Raw genomic sequence first — 26,035 nt, forward strand, 5'->3', positions numbered from 1 at the left:
CCCCCCCCTCCCCGCCTCCCCCGCGCCCGCGGCGGCGGCGGCGGCGGCGGCGGCGGCCGGAGCCCGGATGCGGCGGCGTGCGACGGCACGGGAGGGCGGCGCGGATGGATCCAACATGGCGGCGCCGAGCCTGAGCCGAGAGTGAGGCGGCGGGGCGGCGGGGTGGGGAGGGGGAGGCGAGCGGGACGGGGCGGGGCCGGGCGGGGCCGCGGAGGGCTAGGGGAAGGAAAGTGGAGGGGGAGGCGGAGGCGACGTCCAGCCCGAGAACCTCGAGAGAGGGAGGTGACGGGACGCTGCGAGGTGGGGGAGGGGAGCGGCCGAGGGGGCGTGCGGGGGAGGTGGCAACTGTGGGAGAGAGCAGGGGCGAGGCGGGGGATTGGGCGCGGGGAGGGGCGTAAACAAGGGCCGGGCCGGGCCCGGCCGGGGGTGCTGGCGCGGCCGAGGTGGGAGTGAGGCTGCGATCCCGCCGGATTGAGGGCGGTGGGCGCGGGAGGGAGCGGCCGAGGGTGCGGAGGGGAAGAGGCTGGTGGCATGTGGTGGGAGGGACTGGACTCTGGAGAGCGGTCTCGGGAGGGGGTGGGAGAGGGTGAGGAGGGGACTTCAGACGTGTGGGGGGGGCGGTTTTGAAAGTGTGAAATTGGAGGTGGGAGGGGGAAGGGCCTAGGGGAGCATTTGGGTGGAAAAGGAGAGCACGGAGATTGGGGGGAATGGAGAGCGGGGCGGTGTGACGAGGTAATGGGGAAAGTGAGAGACTAAGAGGAAAGTTTGGGAGGAAGGGGAATGGGCTGGGAGATAGGACAGTGGAGCTGCACGGGGGATAGAGGTTGGGGGTTTCCCTTTCCCCGTGGAAAGGGAGGGAGAGCAGAGTTAAGCAGCCTCAGTTGCAACCAATTCTAATTGCCAGGCCTTTAGCTTTTAATAGGGTGGGAAGGGCAGAAGGGAATGGTTTGGAGAAATGGGGAATTGGGAGAATTAGGGAATTTGGAGAACGGATGAGGGTTCGAGTGGATTTGCTTTCCGGAGGCTCCCTGACTTACTGCTCCCTTGTTTTTCCCGGTTAGGGACAGAAGGGAGAACGGGGAAGCCGGTGTCACCGCCACCGAAGTGTGGAAGGAGTAAAGGACTTTTCTAGTTTCTAGCAATTAGCGGTGTAAGAAAGGGGAAACAGCCATGCTGGTTTGGAGCCCTACTTGCCAGGGTGGAGGCTCTGGAAGTCTGAGAAAGGGAACAGAAAACAGGATGGCATCTGGGCAGCCTGGATAATTAAATGATTGCTTTAGTTTCCAGACTTTTTCTTTTCTTTCTTTTTTTTTTTTTTTTTTCCCTTCTGTTTAAGTGCTAAGAGGGAGGGGTCAGCGTTCACATATAGGAAAGGTTCCCTGGTGAAATGTAGATGTATCAGGAAGCCGGGCCTCAGTGGATATTTTGTTTTCACTGTGTGCAAAGGGAAAGGGTGAAGACAGAATTTGGAGGCTAGCTCTGGTCTGATGAGCGAAGGGATAGAAAGTGCCTTCTTTGGCTGTAACCATTTCCCTGTCTCCAGGTCTCCCTAAAGTTGAAAGTCAGTGTTAAAATGTAACAAAAATGTAACGAAATACGTGGGTCTCCTAAGGCGTTGAGGAGTCCGGTGAGAAGGTATCAGAGGATGATTGGTTTTCCCGCAAGTTGTGGCATTTGGGACCTTTCTTGTCATGAGCCACCCGGGCTGGAAATTCTGGGAGTTGGTATTGTTTCGTGAATTGGCCCATAGAGCGTTAGGGAGGCCTGGGGACTTGGTTGGGAGTGAGTTCTCCCCTTTAGCTCACAGTGGATCATTTTAATCGAAATGGCTTTAGGTGTGTCTGTGTATTTTTGGAACTGGGACTGACTAATTCTTTGGGCCTTTGATGTTTCAAAATCGGGCTTGAAAATTGACTCTTTCCCCCTCATTTGTTTTTGTTTTGCTGCTGGCTTCCAACCTTGTGCTAGGAAGAGACCTGGGAAATTAAGTTTCTTGCAAAGGTAAGTCTGGAACTTTTTATGTTGTTGTTGTTGTTGTTGTTGTTGTTTGAACAATGGAAGGGGATGGGAATGGCAAGAGAAATGCATTGGGGTTGAGCCCAGTAAGGGGTTCGAGGCCAGGGACCGTGTGTTTTCACCTACCCAGCTGAGTGCATAAGACCTGTTGCAGTCCCTGTGTCTCTGGGTAACTGGAAATTGGTAGGAGGAAAAAGAGAGCAGAAATCAGGTGTTTGGGGGCAAGCCCCCAGCTTTGGTTTGTCATTATCTAGTCTTCTTGGTGAGCTCGAGAAACACATTTTTTTTTTTTTAACATACGGAACTAGTACTCTAGTACAGTGCCTCTGAATGTTACTCTTGGAGGGCTGCTGAGGCACCTCACCTTTGTCTTTTCGTTGTTCAGGGTTCCTGGAATCTTCCTTTTGGAAACATACTGTGTAATTCTGACTTCCAGATATTTGGTTACATTTTCCCTATCCCACCAGCAGGAAAGCTCTTTCTGCACTCTTCAGGCTTCTCCATGCTGTTTTCATTCCAACTTTCAAGACCTCACTCTTTCAGTTCGTCCACATGACTTTCGTCCCTCAGGGCTTCGGCGAGAGTCAAATACCTCTAGCTCTACGAAAATACAGATGTCATCCTTGTTGTGATGATACCAGAGTTGTGTCTTCCTTTCAAGAGATCATTCTTTTTTGTTGCCTCCACGTGACTGTCCTCTAAGGGCTTCTGAGAGAGCCAAGTACCTCAAAAAATACGGATGTCATTCCTGGTTGGGATGAGACTAGAGTTTGCCTGGAAGTAGAAACCAGATAGACAATTCTGTAGGTATATAGGCACGGTCTGTTGGCCCTGGGCTGGCTTGGGCCTCCCTAAAGAAAACAAACTAGCAAAAAACGACAGCTCCAGGCAATGCGGCCGTTCCTCGGAATAAAGAATTATTCTTGGGGAACTGTAGCGGGGGGACCCCTGTTAGGTTCTCAAGTGGACTCGAAGCAGCCCGCGGGATCAGGACTCTCGTTGAGCGGAGTGTTCGGTCTGTTTCTTGTTACCTGGCAATATTTCAGATACCGGGACTCAGAAGGTCTCTTAATTCTGCTGTTTAGAGGGGGTACGTTCTCCTCACGACTCTGATATCTCTAGGATCTCTGTATAATTTAAGCTGTGTTCCCAAGCTTCACTGCCACAGAAAGCCGAGGATATTTTGGTTTACGAGGAAGTTGGGCATGTTCTTTCAGCACTGAAGTTAGATCGATTCTTGGAACCCCATCTGGATTGCTAACTGAGTGAACTCACCATCCCAGATGATAATTAAGTTGGGGGGGGGGGGCTGCGTATTAGCTTGCCCGTCCGCCTCCTGACAGTTCTCTCAAGGACACGGCCTTGGGAAACTCTAGCCTCTTCTACGTTTTGCTTCATAGAATAAGCAGGAGGTCTGATCAGCAGTCAAATAAGGAAGGGTCTGCAACTCTAGGTTCAGGACTTGAAAGGTGGCTGTGAGGCCTAAGGGCGGGATCCTTTTTGTTTGTCTTGCAGAGGATGGCATTTCTCTTCTCTTCATAGAGATCCAGATTGAACTGGGTCACATTCGACCTCCTGGGATGGGGCCGAAGAGAAGAGAGTGTAGGCCCACCGCTTGCTGCTCACCTGAATGGCAGCCGCAGGTGTTAGAGAAGCCAGGGTTGGAGTGGGTGGGACTCCTTCGGGTTCGTTGGACTTAGGAGTTTATAGTCTGTGTCTGACCGGCCTTGCTTTTCTTCTGAAATACTGTTCGATGGGTTTGGGTCAGAGGGACCCAATGGCTTCCGTCTCCAGATCTAGGGGGGAAGGTGACATACTGTCTCTCTTCTTTGGCCCCTTTGTGTCATGGTCCATCGAGAACAGGGTTTCTCATCCTCAGCATTATTGACATTTGGGGCTGGATAATTCTTTGTTGTGGGGGCTCTTCTGGGCATTCTAAGATGTCTAGAGACATCCGTGGCCTCTACTCACTGCATGCCTCTGGCACAGTCCTTTACCCCTTCCAGTCATAACAGTCTGAAATGTCTCCAGACATCGCCAGATGTCCGGGGGGGGGGGGGGGGGGGGGGAACAGCGTCCTCCGTGGTTGAGAACCACTGACCTAGAAGCGCTGATAATTCCTGGCACTTTGAATGATCCAGCCTGGGGTCTAGGACTTAAGGTGGCTGTTTCTTCCCTCCTATCTAGGGAGTTAACCCTCAGAGGACTGAGGTCTATTACAGAATTGCATCCATTGATATATAATCATTAGGACCATAATGCTTTCCTGCATTTTGCCTCATTTTCCAGGGGCGAGGTATGTAGGGACCATATTTCTTCATTTCCGGGGACTTAAAGTCAGAACACTTTGAATTAGGGAGCTCTCTAGCAACCTGCTCTTAGGATTGGTTGAATGTGAAACCTGCCCATCTGCTTTTTCTGAGATCCTCATAATCAGCAGCTGGCCAAGAGGAACAGGTGGGACAGGGAACAGGGAGACGCCTAAGGAGGCTCGGTTTTCTCATGTTGCCTGCTATGAGCAAGGAGTTACTTTCCTTCAGCACCCCCCCCACCCCGCCCCCATTTGTACCCAGTAAGTACAACAGGTGAGAGGAAGATACGAGAAAACTACCCTGTAGTTGGGTAGCTGTTTTCCCAGCTGTTCCCATGCTCAGCAGGCGAGTGGGGGGTGGGGGGCATCTGGGCTCTCCTAAGTAGCTGTGAGCCATATTTCTTGTCCGTATATCAAACTCATGTCTGGGGGCTAAGTGAGTGCGGGATGGAGCTCCCCTTTTCTTATGGGTATGAGTCTCTGCTTCCCTTTTAGGTTCTTGAGGAAGGGAGGATTGGATTCACTTGCTCTGCAGTTTTCTAAGACCCCATCAACTTGGCTCTTTGGAAGTGGCTTATTTTATTCTCTCTCTCTTTTAAACTTTATTTATCTTGCGAGAGAGAGCGTGCACACACACACTGTGAGCAGGGGAGAGGCAGAGAGAATCCCAAGCAGGTTCCATCCTGTCAGCGCAGAGCCTGACCCGGGGCTTGATCAAACCGTGGGATCATGACCTGACCTGACATCCAGAGTCGGACGGTCACTTAACCCGACTGAGTGAGCCACCCTGGTGCACCTTATTCTCTTTTGTAACTTAGCCTCAGTGTCTCGGTGTATGAAACGGGACCACCAATCTTCTTGCTTAGTAGGGTGCCGTGGTATGGGTAGTTCCACACAACGTAGGGGAGGCTACGGCTAGCTAGAGTGTATGCGTGGTAACCAGGCTGTGTGTACCTGTTTTTTTGTTTTTTGTGTTTTTTTTAATTTTTAAATTTATTTTTGAGAGAGAGAGACACAGAGTGCAAGTGGGGGAGAGGTAGAGAGAGAAGGACACACAGAATCCGAAGCAGGCTCCAGGCTCCGAGCTGTCAGCACAGGGCCCGACGTGGGGCTCGACCTCACGAACTGCAAGCTCTTGACCTGAACCGAAGTCAGATGCTCAACCGACTGAGCCACCCAGGCGCCCCTGTGTGGGTTTGTTTCTTAATTGATGCTGCTTTTGATGATCTCTTGGAGACTGAGCTCAGTTCAGTAGGTTGTGAGTACTGTGTACCAACCTCTATGCATTGCTAGGCACTGAGAATATAAAGGTGAATGTGACTTCGTCCATTTCCACGAGTTGCCTAAGATGGGCTGGGGTGATAAATACACAAATGGGGTTTAAAAGAAATACGTATGATGTTCCACAGGAGCACAGAAGAGGATTACGTATCCCAGCATGGAGGTGTGGAGAATGAATTTGAAGATGGTATCTGAGCTGACTCGTAAAGGACGAGTAGGAGTTAGCCATGTGAAAAAGAGGAGTGGTATAGGGGGGTAGGGTACAGAGAAGGGAGAGGGGCACTCAGGCAATGGCAGTAGCCTTAAGAAAGGGACAGAGAAGTGAACTGCCTGCTGTATGTGAGTTATAAACAAACTGATAACGGCAGAGAATCAAAAGTGGGTTATGAGGTTGAAAAGGTAGGCAGGGCCTGATCTCAGAAGGCTTGGTGTGTGGTGTGAGGAGTCTGGAGTGTTCTAGGTAAGGAGGGGGCTGTAGATAGGTCTTAAGCAGAAAAGTGATGTGGTCAGTTGTGCATTTTATTTTTAAAAATGTGGGGTTTTTTTAATGTTCTTATTTATTTTTGAGACAGAGCGTGAGCAGAAGAGGGGCAGAGAGAGAGGGAGACACAATCTGAAGCAGGCTCCAGGCTCTGAGCTGTCAGCACAGAGCCTGATGCAGGGCTCGAACTCACGGACTGTGAGATCATGACCTGAGCTGAAGTTAGATGCTTAACCGACTGAGCCACCCAGGCGCCCCCCAAAAAATGTTTTTTTCAATGTTTATGTTTGAGAGAGAGAGAGACGGAGCATGAGTGGGAGAGAGGCAGAGAGAAACAGACACAGAATCCAAAGCAGGTTCCAGGCTCCGAGCTGTCTGCATGAGCCTGACACAGGGCTCAAACTCACAGACTGCAAGATCATGACCTGAGCTGAAGTCGGACGCTTAACCAACTGAGCCACCCAGGCGCTCCTCAGTTGTGCGTTTTAGATAGCGAATTCAGCTGGATATGAGGGATGGACTTAGGTGGGTTAAGATTGGTGGGCAGGGGAGCCCTCGAGAGGCTGTTGCCATAGTCCAAGTGAGGGATCATCAGGACCTGAAGCAGGGCAGTGGCGGTGGAGGTGATTGGAGACATATTTAGAAGTGGCTTCAATAGGAATATATAATGGATCAGGTGATTGGAGCTGTGGTTTGGTGGAACAGTATTGGGCAGCACGTGCGTGTGACAAGTGTGGATGTGGAAGCCTGTGGACTTCAGGCTTGGTCACAGGTCATTGACATTACCCAGCTTGATGCTGAAACTTGGTGAACCAAACACTGAATTATGGGGGCACCTGGGGGGGCCCAGTCGGGTGAGCGTCTGACTCGATTTTGGCTCAGGGCACGATCACGACTGTGAGATTAAACCCCGCGGCAGGCTCTTTGCTGAGCGTGGAGCCTGCGTGGGATTCTCTGTCTCCCTCTCTGCCCCTCTTCCTCGTTCTCTCTCTCTCGTGCTCTCTCTCTTCCAAAATAAATGAATATTAAAAAAGAAACCCCGCAAATGCCAAATTATAGAACGAGTGTCGGCTGCTGTGGGTCACTGCGAGCGGGTGGGGAAGTGACAACTACGAGGAAGGAATAGAAGGGGCGTATGTCCAAGTGGTGTGTGAACATCATTGGTGAGTTCACCTGGCAGCGGAGGGTCACGAGCGTGCTCACCGCAGTAATGTTCGCTGATGTCAATCCATGAGTTTGGGTGAACATTATTGGTTAGCCTCCTGTGCAGTTAGGCTTTTGAACTTGGTTGGATGGCAGGAAGTATGAGGATAAGGTTGGGGGAGGGGGTGGCTCCGGGCTGCAGAGGTCAGGGGTGCTTATCGCTCTGAAATCTCTTTCACAATCATCGCCCCAGCGGTTTCGCATGTAGTTTCTAATTGGATTCTTAACAAGTCTGAGGAGTAGCTTCTTTCCTTCCATGTTTTGTAGATGGGGGACAGTGCGACTTTGAAGTGAGGTGACTTGCCTGAAGTCACACAGCTACACAGCTAGCTTGTTAATGATACAGGCAGAATGAAAACTGGGTCTTATCTAAAGATTTTCAGTTTCCCTACTGTCCGTCTGTAGGTTTGTCTCCCGCAGCTTCCATGTTAGTTAAGGGCGAATTCTTGGGGCGCCTGGGTGGCTCAGTGGGTTGAGCATCTGACTTCAGCTCTGGTCACGATCTCACAGTTTGTGAGTTCGAGCCCCGCGTCGGGCTCTGTGCTGACAGCTCAGAGCCTGGAGCCTGTTTCTGATTCTGCGTCTCCCTCTCTCTCTGACCCTCCTTGGCTCACACTCTGTCTCTCTCTCTCAAAAATAAATAAACATTAAAAAAAGAAAGTGATTTCTCTACTTTTCTCAGGATTGCCTACCTTTAAGAGGTGAGATGGTTGGGGGTAGGAGGGAGAGCACAAAGGGACCAAAAGCAGTATTTGGGGGGCAGGGGAAGAATCGGGGTAACCTCTAACAGCAATTCCTGCTGAGTCTGCAGCCTGAAGTTGCATATAACACTCTCAGGGAACGCGACCCTGTTTCTCCAGTAGGGTCTGGACTTAAGGTAACAGCCGTTGGATGTGGAGAGCTCTGGGCTTTATTTTGCAATAATCACTTTTGAAAACGTGATAAACCCTCAGTGTTGCCGTGCGCCAGGCACGGCGTTAGGCACTGGGGGTTCGGGAGCGAACAAGACCAGTTCTTCCACCGGGTGGCTCACGGGCTCTGTTTCCTCGTCCCTACAGTGTAGCGAGGCCCGCGGCCGCCGAGCGGGGACTCTGGACCGCGCCGCGCACCTGAGCCCCCGGCATGGCGGGCCTGAAGCGGCGGGCCGGCCAGGTGTGGCCCGAAGAACGCGGCGAGCAGGAGCACGGGCTCTATAGCCTGCACCGCATGTTTGACATCGTGGGCGCCCACCTGACACACAGGGACGTGCGCGTCCTTTCCTTCCTCTTTGTCGATGTCATCGATGACCACGAGCGTGGCCTCATCCGAAACGGACGTGACTTCTTGCTGGCGTTGGAGCGCCAGGGCCGCTGTGACGAGAGTAACTTCCGCCAGGTGCTGCAGCTGCTGCGTATCATCACTCGCCACGACCTGCTGCCCTACGTCACCCTCAAGAGGAGACGGGCCGGTGAGGGTGCACGAGGGGCCAGACCGCAGGGCCCGGGGACCAGTCGTGGGAGGCCTGGAGCCGGCAGCACAGGAGCCCGCGTGGGAGGAGGCGATGACCCTGGGGGCTACCTAGGAGGAGTTAGGAGGCCCGTGGGAGGGTTGGACCGGGGGCGGGGGGGGCATCTTTTCCTGAAGGACCCCCTCCCCTCCTATAGTGTGCCCCGATCTTGTAGACAAGTATCTGGAGGAGACGTCGATTCGCTACGTGACCCCCAGAGCCCTCAGCGATCCAGAACCGAGGCCTCCCCAATCCCCTAAAACAGGTAAGAAGATAGGAACTCCTCTGAATTTTCCTGGCTGGCTCGGTCAGCGGAGCGTGCGCTCTTGACCTTGGGGTTGTGAGGTCAAGTCCCATTTTGGGAATAGCGCTCACTTGAAAAAAAAAAAAAAAAAAGACCCTAAACTCGTCATTTTTCCAGCCTCGCCAGCCTGCCTGAAAGGGCACTGGGTCTCTCTCACCCCCGCTCCCCCCAGCATCTGGCCCTATAAAAATTAGGTGAGGTGTTAATGCTTCACCTGGGTCCTGTGATTGTCCCCACATCGTGTGTCCTCTTTTCAGGTCCTGTAGGCTTTTAGTGCTAAGTCTTAAGTGATTCCTTCCTCATTCCAAGAGATCGGTTTGTATTTCTACTTTTCCCCTCCTATGTTTTTTCCCCTTTTCCCCTCTGGCCAGTGCCTCCCCACTATCCTGTGGTGTGCTGCCCCACTTCGGGCCCTCAGATGTGTAGCAAGCGGCCAGCTCGAGGGAGAGCCACACTCGGGAGCCAGCGAAAACGCCGGAAGTCAGTAACACCAGATCCCAAGGAAAAGCAGACATGTGGTGAGGAAGTTTAAGGGTTCTGGAGGTGGAGCAGATGGGAGGGGGAAATACAGAGAAGTGCTGAGACCCCGGGCAGTTTATGCTGTTTAGTGCGAGGCTCGCATGGAATGGGTGAATGATTTAGTGGGATTGAACGGCCTCATCTGTGGGGAGAGAATTCCTCTGTCTTTGTGGCAGAGTCCAATTCACGTCTTTCTAGTTAATACGAGATCAAAGAGATGCTGTTACAACATCCTTATTGTAGGATGGACCAAGTTTTGATCGAATACTAAAATGAACTCGTGTGCCTGGGGGCGCCTGGGTGGCTTAGTCGGTTAAGCCTTGGACTTCGGCTCAGGTCATGATCTCAAGGTTCACGGGTTTGAGCCCCGGCGTCGGGCTCTGTGCTGACAGCTTAGAGCCTGGAGCCTGCTTTGAGGTGTGTGTGTGTGTGTGTGTGTGTGTGTGTGTGTGTGTGTGTGTGTGTGTCTCTCTCTCTCTCTCTCTCTCTCTCTCTCTCTGCCCCTCCCTCGCTCACGCTCTTTGTCTCTCAAAAATAAATAAAGCATTTAAAAAAGACATTAAAAACAAAATGAAAACAATTAAATGAACTTGTGCCTGTTAGGAACATACTGCCTAGAAGCAGGGTGCTCCTTGTGAGGGATGGCAGTGATCTGGCCTGGGCCTGGCCCGTTTAAAGGAAACTCGTGTGTTCAGGCGAGGATTTCAGAGGTGCTTGGAAAAGAACTGGTCCCGGGGGAGAGGTAGGAAAGCTGTCAGGTGACGCTCCCAGCTCTGCTCCTCCGCTGGTCTTCCAGCCTCCCGCGCCCGCTTGGCCGCGCCCCCTCCGCAACCGCTTGTGCGTGTCTTGTCTTCCCCACAGACATCAGACTGCGGGTTCGGGCCGAATACTGCCAGCACGAGACCGCTCTGCAAGGCAACGTGTTCTCGAACAAGCAGGACCCACTGGAGCGGCAGTTTGAGCGCTTCAACCAGGCCAACACCATCCTCAAGTCCCGGGACCTGGGCTCCATCATCTGTGACATCAAGTTCTCCGAGCTCACCTACCTCGACGCCTTCTGGCGCGACTACATCAACGGCTCGCTACTAGAGGCGCTCAAAGGTGTCTTTATCACAGACTCCCTCAAGCAGGCTGTGGGCCACGAAGCCATCAAGCTGCTGGTGAATGTGGACGAGGAGGACTACGAGCTGGGCCGGCAGAAACTCCTGAGGAACTTGATGCTGCAGGCACTGCCCTGACCTTTCCCCTCTCACCTCTCACCTCTCGGGGGACTGCTCCCCCCCGCCCACCTCTGGAGCTCACATACTGTTCTGGGGTTTGTTCTCTACCCTTCCGACCAATCACACCCCTGCCTTTTTTTTTTTTTTTTTTTTTTTAAAGGAAAAGACAAAGGAAAATGGAAGCGGTGTTCCCCACCCCTCCCTGCACCCACGTGCCTGGGCTTCCCCTGTTTCCCTTTCCCACGTCCCCTCCTCCTGATGTGCGTCTACAGCCACCTTGCCACTGAGCCGTAAGACAAACGTAGAGGGAGAAGCAAAGTCTATAGAACATAGTCTTTGTAGGGGATCGAAGTGAACACTGCTTCCGGGTGCATTGCGGGGTCATCAGTACTTCTGGCTTTCTGAGGGCTCTTAAATTTTGTCTGCAAAAACCAAAGGGCTGAGTGAGGGAGCTGTGTGGAAGGTGGGACTCTGAAGCGTATTTTGGAAACTAATCACCACCCTCTCCCAAATTATAGAATTTTTAAAAAACAAAGAAGCTGTGGCCCTTTCCACTCTCTGCCGGCCTCTGGTGCTGCTCCTCTCTGCCTCGTTTCCTCCATTCCATGGCTTGAAACCTCTGCCTGGTGTGGCGCCTTCCTTTTCCCCCTTTGGTCAAACCCTCCGAAAGGGAGTCTGAGGTAAGAGGACTAGGCCAGCCTAGTTCCCTGCTCCCGCACAGGGCGGATGGCAAAGGGGTTGCTGATAAAAATACACTCCCCCTGGAAAGGGGAAGGGGGAGTGTGAGACTTCCCTTCCATGTTCAAGTGAAAATAAATCATGTACCCTGCAGCCCTTTCCCCTTTGCTTTCTTCTGGCTTGGGCGAAGGGCAGTCTAGGTGAAAGCGAAGTCATTCAGTACCCACCCCTCTCTCCTTTTTCCTCCCCCACTCTCTACCCCACTCCCACGCTCAAGCTTGGGAGCGTGGGGCCGGGACATGCACTGAGTGTCGCACTTTGATCGGGGCAGGGAGGCTTGTCGAAGGAGCCAGAAGGCCTAGAACCGGAGCCTCGTCCGGCCGGTACGACCCCACCTCCCCTTTTCAGCTCCCAAAGGAGATGTCCAGACACAGACTTTCTGATGATTCTATTTTTTTCAATGCCAGTGCTGCTCAGCCCTCCGCATAACTTCAGTTTTCATGAAATAAACAGTGACTGTAGAAAATTCCACCTTTCTGAAACTGAAATGGGAGCTCAGGCGAAAGTTTCTTCTTTCTCAAGAAGCTGAGCCTGTGTTCCGCCAAGGCAGTCGAGCTTCTCCAAGTGAGGGGAGCCGCGCCTGGGTCCCGCCATCAAGTCACGGCAACGCCAGCTCACGATGGGAGTGTCAGCTCACAGAAGTCAGTCTTAAGACCGTGGGTGGCCCAGACTGCCGTAGAGGTCAGGCCTGCGGTGCTGGAACACAGGCAGCTGTTGGCGCAGCTGTCGCAGATAACTGAGGTCGATGCGGGCAAGGCAGAGGCCTGGTCCTTCAGAGCAGCGGGCCACCACTGTCCCCCAGGGATCCACCACCATGCTGTGGCCATAACTTGCTCTCTTCTCGTGGTGGCGTCCACACTGTGCTGCTGCCACGACGTAGCACTGGGTTTCAATGGCACGGGCCCGCAGCAACACCTGGGGATGAGGAGACGTGAGTTCACTTACGTACATGGAACGTCCAGTGGGGAATTGATAGGTGACGGGTGTTACAGGCCAGTCTACTCCTTGTGACCATTCTGATAACTGCCTAGGAATGCTTTACTGTTACCTGTTCTCTAACGTGAAGGGCAGCAATCTAGGGAATGAATGCTTCCCCCTGGGTGGGAAGGGGAGGAAAATCTTTTCTTCGGCTGGTAGGGCCAAGGGTGGAGAAGGAAGTTTAGAGGAGGCCCTTGGGTTCTGAAGGGAGGGTCTCTTACCTCCCAGTGGGCTGGGCCCGTAACAGATCCGAAAGCTGAAGGGTAGGTAAGTATTTCTGCTCCAGCCTGAGCCAATGCCAGAGAGAGTTCAGGAAAGCGCATATCGTAGCAGACCGCTAGACCAATCTGCAATGAAAAAGAGCCTGACCCCCCTATTCGGTTCGTCACGGCATCTAGTCGTTACCTCCCTACCCCGCTCCGTAGGCCTTTCCAGCCTCTGCTACCACCTCAGAGTGTTCCTACTCTCCTCCCTCGTGTTCCTGATCCCACATCTCCTCCTCTCACAACTCCCACCTTGCCTGCTGGTGTGCTGACAGGAGACTCAAGACTGGGCCCCGGAATGGTAGAGTTGCTCTCACGCATAGGCCCCTGCCCTGGAATCTCCACGTCACACAGATGGGTCTTCCTGTAAGTGGCCACTACTGACCCTGGAGCAAGATGGAGAAGGAGTGCTCAGTGCTGGTGCCCTAGAAGCACCCAACTTCATTCCTCTCCTCCCAGGGAGCTAGCTAATAAGCTAGGATGCGAAGTACAGATGCCCCTTGACCAAGCAAAGAGTTGCGTAACAGTTCTGGAGGATCTTACTTTAGGCAGCAAAGCCTGGGAAGAGGGAGGCTGGAGAGTTCTGAAGTCTCACCCTTGTTGTCCAGAAGCACATGACAATTGTAGATTTTCTGAGTCTGTTCCCAGTCCGGGCCTCGCTCGTGGAAACCACCCAAGGACAGCCAGAGTCCACATTCCCTGGGGGAGGAGGGGGGCAGGGGGAGGAGGCGACACGGACGACTCTTCTCAAGGTTCTGCCCTCCCACCTGGCCACTCAGGGACAAGTGCCCAACAAAGAAACTACCTTTTCCTCCCCCTTGCCCTGATACCTGGCAAGCTGGGTATATTCTCCTAAAAGGTTCCCACCCAGTGGCTCAGACAGGCGGAGCGTCTCTGCAGGGTCCCTCGCAACGAAGTCAAATGCCTCCGGCAGGAAAGCCAGGCAAGCACCCAGTCTGGCAGCCTCTCGAACAAGCTCTGCGCATGTTTTAAAGTTCTGCTGCTTGTCTGGGGTTGAGGTTACCTGGCACACAGCCACCAGCGGTAGTTCCCAGGAAGAAGAGAAGATGGCCATGGCTCTGGGCCTGTGAATGGCACAAGGCAGGACTCAAGATTTCCCAGCACGGGAAAATCCCAGTTTAATGATAAGGGTCTCAAATGGGGAGGCGGGAGGGCTGGACTGCCCTTGGATTTGTGCTCTTAACGGGGCACAACCACCCACTGATGAAATGTTCTGTGGATGGTTGGTACCCCAGTGTTTCCCACCATATGGTCATTTAACAAACATTTACTGAGCATCTACTGAGGCACTGAGGACAGAACAAAACGTGTTACCTGGGCTGTGCACAAAGTACTGACGGTCGAGGGATCCGGAGTCCAGGACACAAAAGAAGGGACAGGAGCTGGTGAGGAGGCCTGATGATGAAGCCCAGCCTGAAGATGGTGAGAAATCAGGACACCGGCCCCTCCCTCAAGGAGTACATTTCTAGGCTTCTCCGACTTTTCACACTGTGGGGCCGAATCAGGGCCCTGCCAGTAACACCCCCTAAGTCTTCAAAAGACTCTTTACTGTAAGTAATTATGGGCTACAGGAAGAGATCATAAAGTGGGAAGATGGAGGAAAGGGCTTTACTGGGCACCTGAATACCCCGACTTCCAGTGATCTCATATTAAACTGAAGCCATTTTCCTCAGCCAAACCTATCCGCGCTTCGAAAGTCATCTCCATGAAACTTCCTTGTTTTTCCCAGCCTCTCTTCCTGACTGCACACCTGCACAGCTTTGCTGCTCAAAACACATACCCCGCCCCCCCCCCCCTTACCCCGGAATCTCTGAGGGGAAATTCACCTTCCCTCCTTTCCCACCGCCCCGTGCTGGGCAGAGGGCACTGGCACCCAGATCCCAACCCGCGCCCCCACTCTCCGGTTAACCCGTCCGAAAGGGTTCTGCCCCTCTCCCAGGGGCAGTGTCTCTGTTGCACAAGTTAAAGCACCGCAGGCGGAATTCACCGCGGCCTGCGGGGCAGACGGTAGGTCCTACATGAAGACACAGCCAAAACCATCCGCAGGATCCGAACCGAAGAGCGGCCTGGAGGCAGAGGCACCGGGGCGAGTGGGCGGTAACTCCCAGACCGGATGTGACGCACGGCGGGGCGGGGCTGCGCAGGCCGGAAGCCCAGCAGGCGGCGAAGATGGCGGAGAGCAGCGGTCGCGCCGGCAAGAGCAGCGGCAGCGGCGCGGGGAAAGGGGCGGTGTCGGCAGAGCAGGTGAGGAGCGGAGAACGCGAAGGAGGGCAGCCAGGCCGGGTCCGAAGTCGATGCGGAGAGAGGGGGGGGAGCCTGTGGCCGGTGCAGGCCTCACTCCAGTCCCACCTTTGCGAGGCCGCCCAGAGAGGGGAGGGTCCTTGGAGAAGCTGGCCGAGCCCCCAGGGAGAGAGCCAAAGGGTTGGTAGGTGAAGGCCACGCCTCCCTTGGGGGTGTTGGGTGAGCCAGCAGGAGGCGAGAGCCCGGAGATGGGGGTGTGGGAGGATGCACAGTTGTGAGGGGAGATAGGTCGTCACTTTCCCCACTTCTCCGCACCCTCAAACAGGATAGGCTGGGCAAGGCAGCTCGTAACGAATCCCAGGGGATTAGTCAACGGGCTGGTTGTATGTGGTCCGTTACGTGACCCTGAAACCACGTTGACAGTCGCCCTCACCCTGCAGAGCCACGTGACTCACATACTCGAACAGTCTAGTGTTCCATACTGTTTTGATTCGGGCCTCATTGTAAGACTGAATTTCTTTAGCGACCAGAAACCCTTTCCTAACCCGAGTTTGCATTTCCCCCAGTCTCTGGCATCGCGAGATGTTTGATAAATAACTCCGAAAGCCTTTTGTGGCATGGGAGCCATTTGCTAATAGTGAGGCTAGTGTTTTAATGGGAGTGGGAAGAAATCTCCATGATAGAAAGGGAAACATAAACAAGAGCTCTTCTAATTACAGGTTCATTTATCATTTATTTGTGGAACAGTTGCTACAGGCAAAGGTATCTGCATAAGGGTTTTTCAAATTGCCCCATGCAAAGAGCCCGTAGTGAAATAACACATACAAAATGCTAATATGAGGCAGAAGGTGAGTGTTCTAACAGGTATAAAGTGCTGTGGGGTTTTGGGGGGGGGGGGTAGAAAGAGTTTCTGTGGGGGAGGGGGGAGAGAGGTGGAAAGGAAGGGAAAAGAAACCTAATACTTTCTGAGGGTCTGCCTTGTGCCAGGCCCTCTGCTGTGTATAGGGAAACCTAGATCTTGTTCTCAAGTTAGCTCACAGACTCAATGTACAGTATTCCACACGGGCCCCTCTTTATGGTAGCTAAAGGAGGGATCCCCTAGCAAGAGGTTATGAGATTCGAGGAACGGGTGGGAAAGGGAAGCTGTGGTGTAGTGGGGTGGCTAAGAGCGTAAGAAGTGCACTTGGGTTTGGCAGATCTGTGTTTGAATCACATTTCTGCTCTTTATTTTGTACAGGTGACTTCTTTCACCTTGCTCTCCTGTAAAAATATAATGGCTCAGGGGCGCCTGGGTGGCTTGGTCTCTTGGGCATCCGACTCTTGATTTTGGCTCAGGTCACGATCCTAGGGTCGTGGGATCGAGCCCCAAGTCGAGCTCTGTGCCAGGCGTGGAGCCTGCTTAACATTCTCTCCCTCTGTCCCGCATGTGCACACGCTGTAAAATAAAAATAAAAATTACGTATAATGGTGCGTACCTCATCACTATTTTGATTATTAGTCAAAAAAGGTATTCAGAGTGTTTTTGCACAGTGATTGGAATATAGCATGTGCTTAATAAATGCTAGGTTTTGTTTTGTTTTGTTTTTCTTCTTTCTCCTTCTGGAAGAGATATTCCTTCCAGTGAGTTCTAAAGGATGAGAGGAGTTAGTCAGGCAAAGAAGGAAGTGGGGAATTTCCTAGGTAGAGGGAATAAGGCACTTAAAGGCACCAAGGCATAAAACTGCCTGGCATGTTTAGGGTGCAGGTAGACAAAGTATAGCATGGGGTGCAAGACTCGAATGTGGGGAAAGAGGGATAGAGAGGGATCTGGGATATTTCTCAGATCTCTGTCTTTGACGGATGCTGGTGCCGTAGAGAATGTAGGAAGACCGGAAATGTCTGGGAGGGAAAATACGTTTATTTTAGGGGGTTGAGTTTGGGTTTCTTGTGGGACGGTCAAGTAGAGACATCTAGTAGTTGGTTTGATTTATGAATCTTGAGTTACGGAAACCTGAATCAGAGATACGGATTAGAGAATTACAAGCTTATGGACGGTAGACAAAGCCGTGGTTGTGGGTGAAATCCTCTAGGGTTTGTACAGAAAGTGAGAAAAGAAGCAGAACGAGGGTGGAGCCAATATTTAAGGGGTTGTGGAGGAAGAAAAGAACCCCTCAAAGAGGGCTGAGCGGTTGTGATAATTGAGTTCGGAGGCTGTTCTTGCTTAACGTTCTGTGGTCTTTGTGTTCTAGAGAGAACACTGGGTAAAAAACATAAGATTTATCAGGGCGCCTGGCTGGCCCAGTAGGTGGAGCACGTGACTCTTGATCTTAGGGTCATGTGTTCAAGCCCCACGTTGGGCCTGGAGCTTACTTTAAAGGGTGTGTGTGTGTGTGTGTGTGTGTGTGTGATTTATCACTGCTGCAAACGTGAGCTACATAGGTCCCTTATAAACAAGATAGAAGGAAGTAACATTGTACTAGGCATTTGTTTTATCTTCTGTTAATTTATTATGCCATTTGGGTAGGTTATGTTGTCTTCCTGTACCTTACCTACCTATATTGTAGGTAAGGACGTTTGAGTTTCAGAGACCTTGGGTAACTCACCCAAAGTCAGTAACTGGAAGGGTGGGGCTTTTAACTGAGTGAGCGAGTTGAGAATCAGACAGACCTATTTTTCCATTTACACCACGACCGTATTAAAGCTATTTGAGCTGGGCCTGAAGGATTGGATAGATTTGAACAGGTGGTAATGGAAATAGAATATAGGGAATAGGATGAGATGGAGGAGACCTAGGGAAAGCACAGGCTGACAGTGAGTGGTTAGTTTAGCTAAGTCACAAGGTGTAAGAAAGTTGTGGTGCTTCAAGCAAGCTGAGTCTTTGCCTGGCAAAGAATTTGGAACCTTTTTTTGTTTTAAGTTTATTTTGAGAGAGAGAGAGTGTGTGTGTGTGACAGAAAGAGAGAGAGCATGTGCGAGCGAGCAGCGGAGGGGCAGAGAGTGAGGGAGAAGAATCCCAAGCAGGCTCTGCACTGTCAGCTCAGAGCCCTATGCGGGGGCTTGAACTCATGAACTGTGAGATCATGCCCTGAACTGAAATCAAGAGCTAGATGCTCCACTGACTGAGCCACCCAGGCGCCCCAAGAATTTGGAACTCTTTAATGTAAGCAGTGCCCGAGTCACAGAAGGATATATGGTATACTATTGTTTTCTTTTTTTTTTCTGCTACCTAAAATAAGGCATGTTTATTATGGAAAATGTGGGAAACACAGGAAAAAGTACAAAATAAGTGAATTTACCCATGAGCCTACTTTCCAAAAGATAACTATTATTACCATTTTGGAGTATATCCTTTGATATGCTCCAAAAGAGGTTTCTCCCGCTCATTTATGTTTTTGTATATGCATGTGTAGATGGAAAGGGAGGATGTGTGTTCTTTACATATTTGCATACTTTATAATATTCGTCCAGTACAATAGCATTGTACAGTATATACCATTTTGCAATCTGCATTGTAAGCCTAATATGTCACGAACAGTTTGCTGTGTCATCCAAGTGTTAGGAAAATTAAGTTACCAGCAGCGTATAGGATGAATTTGGAGAGTCCAAAACTAGGGAGATAATTTAGAAGACAGGAGTAGTTTAGACAAGAGATAATGAAGGCTCGAAGTAGGGTGATGTCAGTGAGCCAAAGAAAAATTGCTGAGGTTGATGCAATAAACTTGGCAGTTGTTGCGATAAAGGTGTGTTCAAAGATGAAACCAGGGTTTCCTACCTGGAGGGCCAGGGTGGTGTCATTAGCAGAACTAGGGGAGACAAGAAAAGGGAACAGTTTAAAACGGGGTAAAAGATGATCAGTTCAGCTTTGAATGACCCGAGTTGAAGGTACCCGTAGGACATTTAAGTGGAAGTGTTCCGTGCTAATTGTTACCATTTAGTGACAATCTGTTTTCTGCTGGATGTTGTCCTAAGTTCTTTTTTTTTTTTAATTTTTTTTTTTAACATTTATTTATTTTTGAGACAGAGAGAGAGAGAGAGAGAGAGAGAGAGCATGAACAGGGGAGGGTCAGAGGAAGAGGGAGGCATAGAATCTGAAACAGGCTCCAGGCTCTGAGCTGTCAGCACAGAGCCCGACGCGGGGCTCGAACTCACAGATCGCCACATCCTGACCTGAGCCGAAGTCGGACGCTCAACCGACTGAGCCACCCAGGCGCCCCTGTCCTAAGTTCTTGATGTAACTAATTGATCTTCACAAACATGCTAGGAGACTGATATTACCTTTATGTTCTTGGTGGAGAAACTGAGATTCAGAAAAGGGGTAACTCGCTCACAGATTTTGAAGCCATTTCTGACTGACTTCCGAATGCCTTCCTCTAACTTGAAATTTGGGTCTAGAATTTCTGAGGCCTGGATTTGCAGGCAGTCAAATGAAGGCAGTTGTTGGAACCACAGAGGTAGCTAAGAATACCAGTTGAAATAGTATAGGTAATAAAGGGAGAAGTGCTGTGAAAAGAATCTTAGATCCTTCTCCACTGTTGGGATGAGAGGAAGAACTTCAGGAAGGGGAACGGAGTGTTAAGACAGGTTGGAGAACCAAGGAACTGAAGGGTCCTGGAAGCTAAAAGTGAGAAGAGAATGTACGTTACACTGGGCCTCTCAGTTCAGTCCTCATTGCTACCCTGAGACCATGGTTCTCCGCTTGCTGGGACCCCCCCCCCCCCAAGAAATTTGGCATTGCCTGGAGACATTTTTGGTTGCCACAAGTAGGAGTTGCTGCCGGCTTTTAGTAGGTGGAATCAGGGAGGTTGCTAAATATCTTACAATGCACAGGACAGCCCCCCATAAGAAAGTATTTTCCTGCCCAAAACTTCAGTAGTGCTGACGTTTAGAAACCCTGCTTTATGGTGTATTAACTCCATTTTATAACTGAGGAAACCAAGAGAAGTTAAGTAGCTTGGTCATACAGCAAGTAAACAGCAAAACACTAGGATATGAACCCGTCCACCATAGACTCAGAAGTTTGGGCTAGTTCCACCTTACCGTGTGCTACTTAAGAGAGTTTCAAAGCAGCAGAGTGAACATTGAGAAAAAATTGTTGGGTTAGGCGGGAGGCCATTCACGATCTTTGAGAAGTTAGTTTAATAAATAGTAATAGTTTAATAACTAGTATAGATAGAAAGCAATTTAAAGTGGGCTGGGAATGAATGGGAGGCGAGGAAGTCGAGGCAGTGAGTATAGACTAGTCCTAAAAACATGATGAAGGGGCGACTGCATGGCTCAGTCAGTTGAGTGCCCTACTCTGGATCTCAGCTCAGGTCTTGATCTCTGGGTTGTGATTTGGGGCCCGCAACAGGCTCCATGCTGGGCGGCAAGCCTACTTTAAAAAAAAAAAAAAAGATGAAGAGAAGGGCTTAGAACCATTATTTGTTGGAGTAGTAAGGTCAAAGAAGTTTTCTTTGACAGCTGAGTATGTTTGTCAGGAAAAGAGGGCACTGAACTGAAAAGAAGATATTTAGTGAGTGATACCCTATAAAATGCTTTTCCAGACGCATCCAGTCGTAATTCTTGACCTGTTATTCTATTCTTCAGTGAACCAATAAGAGTAAATATCATGTAGGTAAGAAGACCAAAGGACAAAAAAAAAAAAAAAAAAAAAAAGACCAAAGGACATTTTGGGGATAAAGGTATTGATTGCAGATTTTTTGTAAAGTTACCAAAACTATACGGTAGTGATTAAACAAAAGAAAAAAGAAAGAAAAAATAAAACAGGCAAATAAATCATACAAAACTAGTTTGACTTTTTTTTTTTTAAGATTTTATTTTTTAAGTAATCTCTCCATCCAATGTTGGGCTTGAACTCACAATCCCTGGGTCAAGATTCACATGCTCTTCCAACTGTCTCAGCCAGACACCCTCTAGTTTGACCTCTATGAGAGGTGACTATGACAAGCTGGGAATAATACATCAGTTAGGAAAGGGTCGTTAGAGTTCCACAGAGCTGGGTAGAGGTACCAGTTCTGCAGCTTGCTGTGTTTACACATTCTCTCTCTCTCTCCCTCTCCCCTCCCTCCCCTCTCTCCTCCTCCCCTGCTGCCTGTCCCCTCCCCTGCTGCCTATCTCCTCTCCCTCCCCTCCCTCTCCCTCCCCTCCACTCCTCCCTCTTTCTCTCTCCAACATCTTTGGTCTACTGACCGATAAAATGAAGGTACAGGTCTTATACTGTGTTTTTGTTTGTTTGTTTTAGAATTAAATGAGATAGAGTCGAGCAGAGTGCCTGGCATATAGTAGTGTTCTTTTCCTTACAAACCTTGGGCGGAAGGTGCAATATTGTAGGACTGTGGAAAAAACAGGTATTTAAAAAGAGGTTGCAGGGGTGCCTGGGTGGCTCAGTCAGTTAGTCCGACTTCGGCTCAAGTCATGATCCCACGGTTCTTGAGTTGGAGCCCCGCGTCAGGCTCTGTGCTGACAGCTCAGAGCCTGGAGCCTGCTTCAGTTTCTGTGTCTCCCTCTCCCTCTGTCTCTCTCTGCCCCTCCCCTGCTCAGTCTCTGTCTCTGTCTCAAAAATAAACATTAAAAAAATTTTTTAAAAGAGGTTGCATTTGCATATTTAAAATTTCAAAGAAGACAACAGTAAAGATTAGAAGGCAGGCCTGCATAGTTGAAAATTAGAAATGCACTAAAATTGGAAAGCTTTTCTACCAAAAAATTTAAGGAATCGATATGCATTTATATGTGAACACACAGAGAGGGTTAACATATGGGATGTATTAACTAACTTTGTTATCAATCATTTCACAAGATATACATATACTAAATCATAATGTATACCTTAAACTTACACAATGTAATATGTCAATTTTATGTCAGTAAAGCTGGGGGGGGCGGGGGTAGAAAACCATGTCCTGTATAAAATTGTTTGTGCCAAGAATGTAAAGAGCTCTGTATAGTTGCCAGGATTGAAGTTACTTTTGAATAGGATAAACAGTTGGTATTTTAATTTAATTGGATTCTTTTTCAGTCGGGATGTTTACATGTAAGATGAAGATTTTAGTAGGGCTGAGGGAATCAACACTGACCTAACCATCCCTTCTCACGCCAGGCAACTTTAGGAGAATGGGAATAAGGGAAAGAGCAGGAAAATAAGTCTGGCCATAAGGGAAAAGACCGTTAGAAAAGTATTTTCAGAGGAAGAACGTGGGAATACATCACAGCCTTTCTGTCTTCATTGGCAGGTTACTATGGGCTTATTTTGCATCTAATTTACAGTTAGGTTACGGTTAGCTGCTAAGAGATTTCATTTCCTTTAAGGGCACCAGTGGCTGAAATTTTCCATAATAACTGTAGATAACTCATACACCGAAATAGATTTATTTTAATTTGCCATCTGATTAAAAGTTCATAAACTGGGCCAAGAGGAAGTAGGGGTTGTTAATTAGCAATAATGTTTGCAGAAAAATTGGAGTTGAAATCAAAACCTCTTCTTGCCTTTAGTTGTGTTAAATTGGTGGTTGAAAAGTAGATTCCTACTGATTACTAAGGGAAATAAGTCTAGGCCTCAGAAATTTTAGACTCTTAAGCTGATTTCACTGATGTGTTCAACAAAATACATCCAGAAGAGAGGGTCATTTGGATGCTGGGAGAGCATCGAGAATCTGGTTTCGTTGTGGAATTTCCATAGATGAAATTACTTTGATCTGTAACATCGATAGTGAAGGAAAAGCTAACCATAAATGGAATAGTTTGGTATAGGTAGTGGAGTTAGGTTTCAAAGCGTTTGTTGCAATGAGTCTGGGAAGTACACGGAGATCAAAGGTTGGTGGCCGGGAGGAGGCAGCATACGACTGGGGCGACGGCGTCCTAGTCAGACTTATTTCTTGGTTTTTTGAGCAGGAAAAGAGATGTAGGGGTGGCACAGGCCAGCCAGCAGGGTCTTATCAGCTGTAGGTGAGCCTTGTGGAGAGAGGTAGGGGATAAAAGGTCCTAGTAAAGATGAGGCGGTCACCAGTAGCATGAGACTGGGCAGGATCTGGCTGAGAGTGAGAGCGCGGGCGGGCCCACGGCCCTCAGCTGATCAGGAAGGGCCAAGGGGGCACCCGGGTTTGGGGAGAAGGCCATGACAGCAGTTAATGCACTTTTCCTGCCTACGAAGCCCTTTCCTACTAGCCCGCACCATACGACAGTTCTATAAAGTAGGTGACCCTGTGTGTGTCACAGGTGAGGGAACTCAGGCCCAGAGGCGGAAACCCGGTGGTTCTCCTTTCTGGATGCACATTAGAATTATGGGGGAGTGTGAGAAGTGCTGAGATCCCAGGGGCCTCACCCAGTGATTATGTAATTGTTCTGAGGTCCCACCATTCATGTTTTGAAAATGCTCTCCTGGGGACTTTAACGTGTCACCAGGGTTGAGAACCATCGGATTAAATGTCCGAGGCCATAGAGCCAATATATGGCAGAGACCAACTTGAACCTGGTTTTTTGTCTCTGGGCCCCATGTTTCCCCCACACACACCCCCACGATTTTCTTTCCTCATGACATTTTCCGCCTTTTATCTGGTACTTCTTTCCAAACACAGTCATCAGAGCCCTGTGCTGAGAGTGACGGAGGTGGTGATTTTAGTACCCAGTCTGGCTTTCACGCTGTTTTAGGTTCCCTGCTCTGTTTCTGGGGAACAAGGAGCTGGTAGTAGTCATTTCTCTGGGCCTTTACGTGTGTTACTTCTTATGCCTCCTTTGCACCCTTTCCTCCCCCAGTTTCTCATCCTTCAGGCTTCAGTTGAGGCCGTGTCTCTCAGGAAGCCTATGTTAGTTAGGGTTTCTAGGCTACAGACATGGACTCTGACCAACTTTTTCTTTTTTGAAGTAGTGTTTTGGAAGGATAGCGGGTAGTTCACAGAACTGAACACAATGAAAAGAAAGGTTAAATAACTGGGTCCCACCAAGTTCAAGAACTAGGGCAGCTTTGGGGATTTCAGGAGGAGGAATGGAGGATCATCTCTGCAGGGCAAGTAGTTGCCTTCGCTGCACCTGTCTTCCGTACCTGTTTCTCTCTACCCCCAAAATCAGTTCCTGTACAGAGACTCTGGTATAGAACCACAGGTCACTGCCCTTGTGGTCAAGGGCCAAGGGTCCTGTGAATGGTAGCCCCACAAGCACCCCCTGAGCTAAGGAGGGGCGGCTCCCCTGTGGGAAGAATGCCGGCTGGGCAGGTCCAAACAGGAGTTAACTCGCTACAGAGTCTTTCCGAACAGGCTTCTTTACCTGCAAGTCTAAGCCTCTCTGCAGGTGCCCCAGTAGCTCTCCACCCCATCCTGAATTACGCATGCCTATTCCTCACCACACGGGAAGCTGCGAGAGGGACTAGCAGAGCTCTCTCTCACACAGTGCAGGCTCTCAGTGCAGGGTGAATGGCTTCCCGACAGACTGAAGGTCGGAATGGCAGACGTGGGTTCTACGCCTTTTCTAAGGGAGGCGTCCAAAGCTCGCCCTCCTGTGTTGTGTCTTGACCCTCTGCCGTGCCCGCTGTCTCCTCTCTCACTTAACTCTTTCTCACCTTCTAAGGTTATTGCTGGCTTCAACCGCCTTCGACAGGAACAGCGGGGTCTGGCATCCAAGGCAGCCGAGCTAGAGATGGAGTTGAATGAGCACAGGTGAGGGCGCTGGGGAGGCGCAGACAGGAGGGGCGGGCGGGCCACGTTGTAAGGGCGGGCCGCCGTGGAGCGGGGCTGGATTCCCCGAGCGGCCTTGTCCTCCCACCCCAGCCTGGTGATAGACACCCTGAAGGAGGTGGACGAAGCCCGCAAGTGCTACCGCATGGTTGGAGGCGTGCTGGTGGAGCGGACGGTCAAGGAGGTGTTGCCGGCCCTGGAGAGCAACAAGGAGCAGGTGAGCGGGAGTCCCTGCGGACAAGCTCTGGGCGCCGAGGGGCGAGGGAAGGGAGGCCGGGACTGGGGGAGCGTGGTGGAGGAAGTGGGTGGCACCCATGTTGAAGACGGCACACGTAGCCTGTTAGCCTGTGCTTTTTATGCTGTGCAAAGTCTAACTCCTCACACGGGAGGGACTGCTGGCTGGCGGCCCCTTCCCCGGCACTCTGTGACCTGGCTCACAAGCCTGGCTCTCCCAAGGGGGAGAGGCGGCCGTGAGAGCAGGGTCTCTCACAGTGTGGTCCGGGGACACCTGCCTCCAGGTCACCTGGAGGCCTGACCCAAAATGCAGCTGCCTGGACCCACTGATTCAGAACAACTGGCTAGGGGGCCTATGGGGTGGCATCCTTTTTTTTTTTTTTTTTAAAGTCCTCTCCACGCCCAACGTAGGGCTCGAACCCACAATCCCACGAGCAAGAGTCACATGCTCTACTGACCGAGGCAGCCAGCCGCCCCACGGAGTGGCATTTTAAAAATAAACAGCCCAAGTGGTTCTTAACGTACATTAAAGCTCATACGCCGTTGTGTTTGAGAAAGGCATACTTTTAGGCTCTCGGCTCTACTATTAATACTTGCTAAGAGGTGAGGTTACAGGTGTCCTCTCTCCTTCCCGTCCCCCAACTATAGTCCATCCCAGGTAGGGGAAGGTGGTTCCTGAAATCCTCATGTAATCCTATCGCTGGCCCTCTAGATACAGAAGATCATTGAGACACTTACACAGCAGCTTCAGGCAAAGGGAAGAGAATTAAATGAGTTCCGGGAAAAGCACAACATTCGTCTCATGGGGGAAGATGACAAGCCAGCAGCCAAGGAAAACTCCGAAGGGGCTGGGGCCAAGTCCACCTCAGCCGGAGTGTTGGTCTCCTAGGGACCAAGGCCTTTGCGTTTTTTTTTCTACCCTGACTCCCACTTCTTCTGATTTCTCTTTATTGTTATTATTATTATTTTCTCTGCTATTGTAATATTTTTTTGTTAATTAAATGTTTTGGTCAGAATGCTCAGCTCCAGCCTCAAGCTTTCTCCCAATATTAGGGGCGGGATCTGCATGAGGCATGGAAAAAAGCCCATGATCTGTGG

General features: G+C 50.5%; 3 protein-coding genes across 8 annotated transcripts; 2 read left to right on the top strand and 1 right to left on the bottom strand.

The window, feature by feature from the left end:
- Position 1: 1 nt before the first annotated feature.
- On the top strand, positions 2-10,986 carry DEDD (death effector domain containing). Of its 3 annotated transcripts, none has more exons than XM_047839993.1 (6): positions 2-141; positions 1,969-2,001; positions 8,351-8,739; positions 8,936-9,043; positions 9,454-9,600; positions 10,463-10,986. In XM_047839993.1, the coding sequence occupies exons 3-6, from the start codon at positions 8,415-8,417 to the stop codon at positions 10,837-10,839; spliced, it is 957 nt and encodes a 318-aa protein (XP_047695949.1). In that variant the 5' UTR covers positions 2-141; positions 1,969-2,001; positions 8,351-8,414; the 3' UTR covers positions 10,840-10,986. The 3 variants fall into 3 exon arrangements, with proteins under 3 accessions (XP_047695949.1, XP_047695950.1, XP_047695951.1); XM_047839994.1 differs by lacking the exon at positions 2-141 and adding an exon at positions 201-300; XM_047839995.1 differs by lacking the exon at positions 2-141 and adding an exon at positions 405-443.
- A 946-nt stretch (positions 10,987-11,932) lies between these two features.
- NIT1 (nitrilase 1) lies at positions 11,933-14,930 on the bottom strand. Of its 4 annotated transcripts, none has more exons than XM_047839990.1 (7): positions 14,840-14,930; positions 14,136-14,234; positions 13,631-13,885; positions 13,396-13,499; positions 13,053-13,186; positions 12,759-12,884; positions 11,933-12,474 (listed from the first exon to the last, which is right to left on the bottom strand). In XM_047839990.1, coding segments are annotated over exons 1-7 (987 nt in total). In that variant the 5' UTR covers positions 14,842-14,930; the 3' UTR covers positions 11,933-12,207. The 4 variants fall into 4 exon arrangements, with proteins under 4 accessions (XP_047695946.1, XP_047695945.1, XP_047695947.1 ...); XM_047839989.1 differs by having other exon boundaries at positions 14,809-14,926; XM_047839991.1 differs by lacking the exon at positions 14,840-14,930 and adding an exon at positions 14,648-14,833.
- Positions 14,931-14,932: 2 nt separating this feature from the next.
- On the top strand, positions 14,933-25,953 carry PFDN2 (prefoldin subunit 2). Its single transcript, XM_047839997.1, has 4 exons — positions 14,933-15,065; positions 24,597-24,685; positions 24,797-24,920; positions 25,650-25,953. Exons 1-4 carry the CDS (start codon positions 14,991-14,993, stop codon positions 25,824-25,826), a joined length of 465 nt encoding a protein of 154 aa, XP_047695953.1. The 5' UTR covers positions 14,933-14,990; the 3' UTR covers positions 25,827-25,953.
- Positions 25,954-26,035: the final 82 nt, after the last annotated feature.

Source organism: Prionailurus viverrinus, chromosome F1 (genome assembly GCF_022837055.1).
Source record: "Prionailurus viverrinus isolate Anna chromosome F1, UM_Priviv_1.0, whole genome shotgun sequence".
Lineage (NCBI taxonomy): Eukaryota > Metazoa > Chordata > Mammalia > Carnivora > Felidae > Prionailurus > Prionailurus viverrinus.

Coding starts and splice junctions, on each gene's coding strand:
- PFDN2 (XM_047839997.1), top strand. CDS start 14,991: ATGGCGGAGAGCAGCGGTCGCGCCGGCAAGAGCAGCGGCAGCGGCGCG. Junction 15,066..24,596: donor GGGCGGTGTCGGCAGAGCAG/GTGAGGAGCGGA, acceptor TCACCTTCTAAG/GTTATTGCTGGCTTCAACCG. Junction 24,686..24,796: donor ATGGAGTTGAATGAGCACAG/GTGAGGGCGCTG, acceptor CTCCCACCCCAG/CCTGGTGATAGACACCCTGA.
- DEDD (XM_047839993.1), top strand. CDS start 8,415: ATGGCGGGCCTGAAGCGGCGGGCCGGCCAGGTGTGGCCCGAAGAACGC. Junction 9,044..9,453: donor TCCCCAATCCCCTAAAACAG/GTAAGAAGATAG, acceptor CCCTCTGGCCAG/TGCCTCCCCACTATCCTGTG. Junction 9,601..10,462: donor CAAGGAAAAGCAGACATGTG/GTGAGGAAGTTT, acceptor TCTTCCCCACAG/ACATCAGACTGCGGGTTCGG.
- NIT1 (XM_047839989.1), bottom strand. CDS start 14,861: ATGGTTTTGGCTGTGTCTTCATGTAGGACCTACCGTCTGCCCCGCAGG. Junction 14,235..14,808: donor CGTCTGCCCCGCAGGCCGCG/GTGAATTCCGCC, acceptor CACCATCTTCAG/GCTGGGCTTCATCATCAGGC. Junction 12,885..13,052: donor TCAGCACACCAGCAGGCAAG/GTGGGAGTTGTG, acceptor TTTTCATTGCAG/ATTGGTCTAGCGGTCTGCTA.